This window comes from Caretta caretta, chromosome 7 (genome assembly GCF_965140235.1).
Source record: "Caretta caretta isolate rCarCar2 chromosome 7, rCarCar1.hap1, whole genome shotgun sequence".
In the NCBI taxonomy this organism is placed as follows: domain Eukaryota; kingdom Metazoa; phylum Chordata; order Testudines; family Cheloniidae; genus Caretta; species Caretta caretta.
The window spans coordinates 121996822-122006779 of record NC_134212.1 but is presented as its reverse complement, the minus strand read 5'-3'; the positions used below and the strand labels follow the sequence as shown (position 1 = coordinate 122006779).

The window sequence follows — 9958 nt, the reverse complement described above, 5'->3', positions numbered from 1 at the left end:
CTGATGGCGCAATTGGGGAAAAACTCCCCAACCCTGCCCCAGCTTTTCCAACTGAAACATTTATCCCCACCTTTCCACCCCACCAAAACATCCCTGTTTTCCCTTAAATATCATGTGGCTTCAAGAGACACTGTGGGAGGTTCTGCACCAGCTCTGATGGCCTTTCCCTGGTATTAGACAAACACTGGGGAGTGTTTAGCAGTGGTGGTGGGAGGAGGTAGAGGTGTGTTCTCCTCCCTCTCATACTCACCATAACATGTGAAACCGCAGCAGATGGAGGGGAACCAGTGCCATAGAAATGTCTGACCCAGTTGCAGGAAGGGGTGGTCTGCGTGTAGCTGCTGGTGGGGGAGTAATTATCTCACAAGTCTTTAAAAGTAGTTTCTAAATCCATTCACTGTGAACCTGTTCCACCCCTGCAACCAGGGCAAAAAAACCTGACCTGACAGTTTCACACAATATCACATCTCCATTACTGAATGCAATATGGCTTAGTGTTGATTTTCATCCTTGTTCTGAATGGTGTGCCCTGTATAGGATAGCTGATTTATGCACAGGTGCAATGGTGGATGAGCCCAGAATCCATCCCCTTTGTACGCAAGGACTTGCTACTGGCTTACACCCTAGAGTCTGAAAAAATATAATTAAACCAAAACTCATTTCCCACCTCTTTGGGGCCCTTTCATCAATCAAGTTGCCATCTTCTTTCCCTTAACACTTCTTCTGAGTCCCTTTCAGAAGGAGGCTGGATACTGCCCTCCTTAAAACTTAGTGACAAAAGCGCTGGACATCTCCTCCTGAAAATCCAAACTCTCTGATGGTTTTCTGGCTCGCCAACTCTGTACCTAGCAAAGTCTCTCCCATTCAGCTGTGATGCGACAAGGACACCTTCCAGCAGTGATGCATACACAACGTGATAGGCCAGTAATAATAGAACCATCATGGTTTATTGACTTGTAGGCCATCCATACCAGCACCTCCTGCTGATTTGTTTTTCACCATATGTTACACTGGCATAAGATCAAATGCAGTTATGAGATTGAACCAAAAGGTCTAATTCTTTAAAATCAGGCCCCCTGTTCTGTACCTTTCACAAATGAATGGCAGTTTGGAATAAGCTACACCACACCCATGACAGGTAGTAAATGGCAATGCACGGTTAACACAGCTGTACCGCCCACCACACCTTACAGGGAATGGTAACATAGGAGGGATCTGTGTTTAAGTTAACACCAGGTGGAGGCCCAAAGGGCACAGACAGGACACTGAACTGTTTGCAGGACAAATGAAGCAGACTGCATCATATTCATTTCTGAAACTGAGGTACCAACAACTGCAGGTTCTAGCACAGGAGCCTGGAGACTACAGCTATCTTGAGCCAGATCGCTTTCATGCTGGGACCTGTAGTTTCTATGTGCTACAGCTCCATGTGAAAGATGGGGCAGCTGCAAGCTGTATTGTGGAATTGTATGGGTCACACAGTTGGACTAGCCCTGCATTATATGATCATATATATATATATACACACACACACACACCCCCAGCCTGTCAGGGCTGGGCTAGATAATACTTAGTCCTGCCATGAGTGCAGGGGACTGGACTAGATGCCCTCTCGAGGTCCCTTCCGGTCCTAGGATTCTATAGTGTGGGCCAAGTTCAAGCCAGGATGGGTGGTTCAAGCTCACACTTCCACTCCAGAGGCTGTTTGGCTTTTATATCTTTGGGACACTGACGCTTTCCTTTCCTAAAGCTAAGCGGAGAGAGAGAGAGAGAACAGAAATTGGGGGGAGAAATAGCTGACATACGACGTACAGATGTGATTTCAAGCTCCAGTGCTACTTGTTGAAAACACAGGCGGGCGGGGGCAGGCGAGAGCGTGTGTGATAAACGCAGCCGCAATCATGCACTCCATGTCGATGATGAAAGAATTAAGTCTTTATCCACCAAGGGGAGGACAACAGACTTCCTGACAAACCCAAAACTACTGAATGCTAGTGAGTACCGGAATCCCAGTGAAATCAGATATTGCCAGAGTAATTTAGAACATTAAACAGCTTATAAGGGGAAACTTGTGCTTAGCAGAGGGTAAATTCAATGCTGGAAGCCATAACGTTTCCCTGGATACAATACAGTATTTAGTAGGGGGAGAATTTATATCCAAAAAAGCTGAGAATTAAGAAGAGTGGTACAACTTGCAGTAGGAGGATTCTTGTCAGATCATTTTGTCTGCTACTGGGCCCATTGCATCCTTCCCTCTCTGTGGAGACTGTACAAATTCCAAACCGTTCATAAGACACTGTTCAATGAAAACCAAATGAATTGCACCCATGGGAAGAAAAAGGGGGAAACATGCAGCATCCCAAATACGTAACAGGGGAGGCATAGTAGATAACACTTGTGTGAAGTCCAGTCTGAATGCACTGTTAGAATCTCCTGTAGTGCAGAATTCATTGGCATTTCAAACTGTCTGCAAAGAGCAGATTCGCAAAATTAAAAACAAGGGGCACCTCCTGATTAGTGTTAATTTTAAAAAGTTTTTGGAAACTTTCAAAATGTGCCTTTGAAAGAATCACGCCCATTCCCCCTGGAACCAAACAAGGGAATCCACTCCCGCTCATCACTGCCGCAATCATGTTTTGTCTTCAGAGAGGCTTCCATTTTTCCTTCCTATTCCTCTTCCTCCTCCTCCTCCTCCTCCTCTTCTTCATCATCATCCTCATCATGGCAATGTGTGATTTCCTGAGGAGTCTGGGGGAAGAGGTTAGGTGGTTTAATTTCACTGACTGACCGGGTCAGTTGATGCCGTTTGTAGTCAGAATCTTTGAAATCCACTGAGGTGCGGTTGCGGGTGGCCAGAGGTGACTCCTTTTCATTGATGTCCACATGAATGTGCTCCACCGTCGATTCATGTGGCATCTATACAAAAACAACAGAGAGGAGTGGACCTGTCTTTTTGTCCCAGGAGGAATGCTGTGATCAGCCATGCAGACGCTCTCATTATTTCTCCAATATCTGCAGATACTAATGAAAAACAAGCACCTGAAGTTTGTTAAATATGCTGTACCCTTGGGATTGTGACCGGAGAGCAGGCCCCGCCATGCTGTGCGTGCTTGCAGCATTACAGAACTAATACTAAAACGCAGGGATGCACGAGGGCTCGGGGCTGAAAGTGAGCCTAGTGAAAAGAAAAGGAGAACTAGTGGCACCTGAGAGACGAACCAATTTATAACCAAATTAGTTAGTCTCTAAGGTGCCACAAGTCCTCCTTTTCTTTTTGCGAATACAGACTAACACGGCTGCTCTGAAACCTGAACCTAGTGAAATCGTTTTCACTACTCTTTGAAGCACTTAGCTCCTTACAGATGAAGGCCAGTGACTTTTCATGCTATCCATTCAGAACAGATTGGCCCGTTGTTATTCATAAGACAGCACAAGCCCATGACATTGACCTTAATATCAACAACATCAATACTGAGGGCCAATAATTAGCCTAATTACAGCCTATGGTACTCTCCCATAGGAAAGCCAGTGTGGAGAACAGCAAAACTGGTAACTAGATCCAGTGTTATCCCTCTGTACGTCTTGTCGCATCACTGCATGCATCCCCAACTCTATGCTGCTCTAGATGTGATTCTGAGGATGATCCCCAGGTCCTTTATTCTAAGCACCAGTATTTTTCTTTTATAGTTCCTCTATCCCCACTGAGCAGCCCACATTACTGTCTCTGGCTGGGAAGGTGGACAGCTTTCGGGGTGGCCAATGCCATCCTAACAAGCAGGAGTCGATCACCCTCCACTAAAGAGCTCAGACACCTCCATAACAAGCTTAAGTGCCTCCAAGCCATAATATGAGAATTTGAGTTTCCTATCTCTTCTGCACTACAGTAGTGATGTCCCCAAGTCCTTAATAGTGTTTATCTGGTTCTGCCAACATCACACACTAGACAGTTCTGATGGCATTTGCCTGTCAGGACTGCTGCTGATTTCTCAGTGGGTTACTACTCACCAGTACGTGGGCGGCTCTGAAGAGGTAGCTGAACGGATAGTACAGGAGGTTGATGAAAGATGCTGCATAGAGATCTGCATAACGCATCACCTGGCTGGCAAAGAGGGTCTGTCGTGAGCCACTACGGAACAGGCTTCCCATCATCCCATAGCACATGTCCATGTCGTGAGTCACTTTCTACAAGCAAAAGGCAGATTCAGTGCTCTGGCCAGAGAGCAACGCAAACTCCAGCAGAGAGACTGGGAAAAGATTGTCACGTAATTGGGACATTCTGAGTTCCTGGGCTGCTCAGTTTCTGCAGGGGTCTCAGAATAGAGGGGCACTTAACAGGCTGTGTGTGTTCTAATAGCGAGACCACACTGCATCCATCTTCACATCTAATGGAGGGGAAAGCTGTACTGGAATCAATGACATTTCATCATAGCTGCAGCCATCCCACCAGGCTGTGATGTCATCTGAACAGGGTTTGCCTGATCAGTAGATGGGAAACTTCCAGGGAACACCAAGAATGCTGTAGGAGGTGGTGACAGACAGCCAACAGGCGGCCCATCTGAGTCAATATGGAATCAGTGCCCCAGAATGGTACCAAGTGGCACTATGCTTCTTAGATCAGGCATAAAACCAAGGTCTTGACCAGGGCATTCTCCCTAACAGGGCAGGTGCTACCCCAATGACCTGGCCAAATTCCAACTGGGGTAACAACCTTCTGTCTACCTAAAGCTCCTTTTTAATTTCAGTTGAACGTGATATACTTCCCTGCCTATGAAAGCTATTGTGTAATGCTGCTGCATTTTAGTGCTGAGGGAAGTGATCCCAGTATACAGTGTGAAAAGGTGTTTTTATAACTGATACCTTAATACGTTTTTGGATGGAACTGATGTCTGGCCGTTCATTGCTGCTACTGTCCAAATGCCTGGTTATAGAAGAAAAATTACACAACGTTGTTTGAAAACATTTAGAAAACTAGGAGGTTTAGGGTATTTTTCAGTTAGGAAGTATGGTCTATAGAGGAAAGAAGGCTAGCTTTGTGGGTAGAACCCAGGATTATTAGGAATCAGGACTCCTGAGATCAACTCCTGGCTGTGCCACAGACTCATTGTGTGACCTTGAGCAAGTCATAACCATTGTGTGCCTCAGTTGCCCCATGTGTAAAAAGAGGATACTGCTTACCTAACTTAGAGGGGACTTGCTGGGATTCATTATCTAATATTTACAAAAGTGCATTAAGATCTTCAAATGACAGCTGCTATGTGGGGTAGGAAATTATTATACAAATGTTGGAATACTCACTTGTACAGCTCCGCCAAGAAAATGTCCAGACTCTGCAGCTCTTCAAAAAGGGCTGAATAATTCCATAAAAGAGAAGAAAGAGGGTCAGAGGGCTAAACCTGAAAGTGCCAAAAGCATCACATTTCCAGCGCTTCTCATAGGAGGCAGCTGTGGCCAGGAATGGAAAATAAAACAGAGTACGCAATTGCTCGGGCTGACATGGCGAGAAACAGGTGTCTAATGTAGATGGGTTCAGCTAAAGAGTTGAATGCACACCGTGCAGGCCTGGCAGGGCTCAGGACTTGCTTTCTGGGACTGATCCCTGCTGCTTTAGGGCCCACACCTGCAGTTTTATATAAGTAATTCCTTTGACATCAACAGGGCAATGCGTCTGAGCAGGGCTGCAGGACAGGGCCATTGAAATGGTTCTACACTGAAGGCTGTTCTGTTCTGTGTTGTGAGTCCTGCTGCTGTCTGCAGCCGAACGGAACGAAGCTGGGTCCCAAATAAATTGAGGTGTAAGGAGAGCAGCATGGTGACCCCGCTAGTCCAATACTGCGACTAATGCTACGCTAGTTCCTCTATAATACTGCTGAGCTGCTGTGTTCCACCCATGGGAGAATGGGATCTTTGCTTATCCTAGGAATTAACCGTGGGAGCTGCTTTCACCTCAGACTTCCCCCTGCTCTGACCTCACACCTCCCCGATCTCCTGCCTTCCTTGTCCTAATCTGCCCTGCAACTTTACATCATGGATAAGTAAATAATGAGTTTTTAAGCTTTTTAAGAGCACTGCTGTTCCACTGTTACTCCGCAGCTACACGATTAAACACAACAAACGAGATCCTCATTGCTTCTGCCCTGCAAGCACCTCACCAGCAAAGGAGCTAGCCCAGTGACAGCAGAGATCTGTTAGTGCTTGAGGCTCAGGAGGGGATTCAGGCACCACTTTGACTGAGATGCCAATGGAGGAAGAGAAGGGGGAGAGTAGTGGCATGAGGGGGTGAGCTGAGAAAGCAGCCCTCCCTCTTAATTAACTGGAACTTCCTCCAGAGAGGGACAGCGTCAGGAGATCAGACACCACGATAAGAAGAACATAATCTGCTAACATACTTTTTAATGAACAACAAACCATTTTCTAACAAGATTTTTGAAAAGTGACCATTTGGTCACTTCAGGGACATACTGATCCAGTCAGTGAAAGAGGTGTGGCTTATTAGAAAAAATTACATGGGTTTGGAACACTTTAGCCCATCAGATCACAACTTCTATCCATGCCATGTAGAGCTCATTTTAATACACAATGCAAGTGGAAATTTAATTCCCCTCCACTGTGCCCAAGTGCAAAAGGCCTAGATCCATCCTCGCAAAGAGATGCCAGTGTCAGCAACAGCCAGGACTGTGGTCTGAGAGGCTGAGCAAGTAGTCCAATCCTTTCCCTTGGGTAACAGGATTGCATCAGCCCCTAACACAGATGCCAAAAGCAAGGGGAAGATCTCAGGAAAAAAAGAAACAAAGGCAGATGCATACTGTCATAGAGCCCCTCTAAACCCTGCCCCAGCTTTTCCCCTCGACACCATACAAACAATGCAGTCTTGAGAAATAGTGCTAAAATCTCCCCTCAGTTACAATAGACCAGCCGCAGTGAGGTCAATGTTGCTGCACAAGTGAAGTGACAGCAAAACCTGGCCAGTGGTTGCCTAGTTTCGTACAGCTTTTGTCAGTCCAGACATGCAGCTCCTGGGCTAGTTCGGGAATCACCAGGAAGGTCCTCCAGCCCTGACGTTTCTTGGACTTTAGGATGTCTCCAAAGATGTGGTCTCCAATGTACAAAATGTCTTTGCCCTTAGCCCCCAGCAGGTCACAGATAGTATCCGAGGAACCTGAGAGGGAATGAAAACAGGATGGGTCAGCAATTGTGAAATGAAGGGAAAGATTTCTCACATTTCAGAAGCTCACAACTCAGGCACATGCCTGTCACTACAGTGCAAAAACACAAGTGTCCAGTAATTGCAGCTACTCACAGAGCATACACTGGCAGCCAAGACACAGGGAGCTGTGGGCTACAGACACAGCAAGTTGGCCATCTCTTCCCAGAAGCCATCTTTGCCAAGTGTATTATCTCCACTGGCCCAGAAAGCAGCATCCTTTGGGGTCTCCCCAAAGCCCCAGTCTGCTCCATATTAGCACATCACAACAGTAGCCAAGCACTTGCAGCTATTTGCACTACAGAAATGCCTTCACAAAGTACTCAGTGCTGTGGTTCCCAGACTGTGGGCAGTATCTAGGGTGGTCAGTGCTGGCTCTCATCTTCCACTGAAATGAATGAGCCAGATTCTTTTCATGTGTCAGAAGAGCTGTGTAAGCCATCACCCTCATTCCCATTGCCCTTCCTTTGAAGCAACATGCAAACTGGGCAGAGGATTCTGGGGGCACCTGGCAAGTGGCTGAACATGGCATTGCAGTATGAAAACAGCTGAGTCCCAAGTGTGCTAAAGCAGCCAGAGCACTCCCATGCCCTTTAAAATCCTTGCACAATACTGGATGATGAGCAGGTCCAGCAGGTTACACTGAAGGGCTTGCCTATCAGAAACACTACCAGAGATTAACCTGACAACCCCAGATTATGCCAGTAGGCTGAGAAGCTAAATCTCTGTTTATGCTCATTATACAATATACATGAGACTGTTCTCGCTTTACCGCCTGAATAGACGATGCCATGCTGCAGAGGGCCTGTGTAGGTACCAATCTTCAACTTGCCAGTAACCTGTACAGAAGAGGAAATAAATCACTTTAGTGACGGGCAACTGGTGTGGTGGATCTTTTCTGTCCGGTTTTTCCTAATTCTTCCTTCTCTTGGACCCCTGTCTCTCCCTGGGAGACTGAAGGCAGCTTTCACTCACATGGAGGGGTTTTGTGTTTCACTCTTCTCAATACACAGTTTGCTGTATTCTAATTTAGCTAGGAAGGACTCAGGTTTGCCCGTGAGACACACATCTCTGACAGCAATGAGGCTGACCGGGTGTAACTAAAAGCAAACTCCAGCCCAATGCCTTCCATGAATTTCAATGCAGAGTCCAGTCTAAAAAAGGTCCAGTTCCTGTTCCAAGCTGCCTAAAGAAACCACGTGGGTAAGTGTGCTCCGTATGCAGTACTTACAGTGTCCACTTGTCGCAATACTGTGCCTTCTCCAAAAAATAGGGGTTTTCGTGCATCCACTAGGATTAGGTCAAAGTAGGACTGCCATGGCTGATGAGAGCTTCCAGGCTAGGAAAGGAAGAAACAAGAACCATAAAAGCGTCCGTTGCCTTCAGCCTCTTCTTCTCAAATCACTGATACACTTTAGGATACAAGCTGCTATATTTATTGCACCTTTCATCCTGAAGGATCCCAGAATGCTTTCATAAACTATATATCGAGGAATCACTCCATACACTGCAGAAATGCAGCCACCTCTGGGTCCAACATGACAGGTATTTAACATCACCAAGAAACACTACAGTTTACAGGAGAAAGCGAAAAATACTACATCCAAGAGAAATTCCACTGTAGAGAAATTTAGGAAAGCAGATTATAAATAAACCCCAGTGGAATCTGACTGGGGCTGATACTGATACTGTGACATGCGCCCAGGTGCAGTGTTGACAGGCACATGAAAATAATTAAGTAACTCCATGAAACAGGAGCTGAGCCATGCATTGTGTGACTGATGAAGTAATCGATTATGCTGAATGTACTAAGCAGACAAAGGTTTGGAGCTCCTAGCTGCTTTACATTTAAACATTTCAGGGCCTACCTCTGCCCTAACTTATACCAGTGTAAATCAGGACTAACATGACTGAAGTTATGTTTAGTCATGCCAGTGAGATCAGTATTAGGCCCTAGATATTCCTTTCCATTTACAAAGCCCTTTTGCTCTCCAATAAGATTTCTTATTGGAATCTAAACTTTGTTAGTTTCATACTGATCTTGACTGCAACATTATTATGTTATTATTAAAAAGAAAAGGAGGACTTGTGGCACCTTAGAGGCTAACAAATTTATTGGATCATAAGCTTTCGCGAGCTACAGCTCACTTCATTGGATGAAGATGCATCCAATGAAGTGAGCTGTAGCTCGCGAAAGCTTATGCTCAAATAAATTTGTTAGTCTCTAAGGTGCCACGAGTACTCCTTTTCTTTTTGTGGATACAGACTAACACAGCTGCTACTCTGAAATATGTTGTTATTAAGGATTCTTGTTTTAAAACAGCTGACAATAGCTCTCTAAATGTTCTATTTATATTTGGATTTGATTCTGTGTAAATAAGGAAACTAAACAGCAACTGTGTTTTAATTATACCTGCTAATCCCCATGCAGTCCATGAACCAGGATTACAATCCTATTATGCTACACAGAGATAATTACGTGCATTAATTTCTAGTAAAACAGCAGTCCTAGAGTCACATACCTTTGGTCCATGTGGAAAATCAAACAAATAAGTCATAATTTTCTGAAAGACAAAATTTGGATTTTAAAATATACATTTGTGTAGTTTATAACAGCATACTTCTCAGTCTCCACCTTTTCAGATTACATAACTTTTTTAGTTTTACAATTTACTGTCAATTTTGGCATTAGATTTATTACAATTTGGGAACAAAGTTAATAAAACACATCAGTTGGAGATAAAACAGTAATTTTTA

At 45.0% G+C, this 9958-nt stretch overlaps 1 protein-coding gene across 6 annotated transcripts in view; it reads right to left on the bottom strand.

Annotated features, from left to right (window-relative positions):
• Positions 1-928: 928 nt before the first annotated feature.
• The window catches only part of NT5C2 (5'-nucleotidase, cytosolic II), an 89564-nt gene continuing 80534 nt past the window's right edge, over positions 929-9958 (bottom strand). For 4 of the 6 annotated variants that reach the window (XM_048858154.2, XM_048858153.2, XM_075131096.1 and 1 more), the window contains 8 exons: positions 9724-9765; positions 8433-8540; positions 7974-8040; positions 6959-7156; positions 5296-5347; positions 4858-4918; positions 4006-4182; positions 929-2916 (listed from right to left, as the gene is read on the bottom strand). In XM_048858154.2, coding sequence (XP_048714111.2) covers positions 2668-2916; positions 4006-4182; positions 4858-4918; positions 5296-5347; positions 6959-7156; positions 7974-8040; positions 8433-8540; positions 9724-9765 — 954 coding nt within the window. In that variant the 3' untranslated portion in view covers positions 929-2667. Of the gene's footprint in view, positions 3022-4005; positions 4183-4857; positions 4919-5295; positions 5348-6958; positions 7157-7973; positions 8041-8432; positions 8541-9723; positions 9766-9958 lie in introns of all 6 variants that reach the window. The other 2 variants (XM_075131095.1, XM_075131097.1) reach the window with 2 other exon arrangements.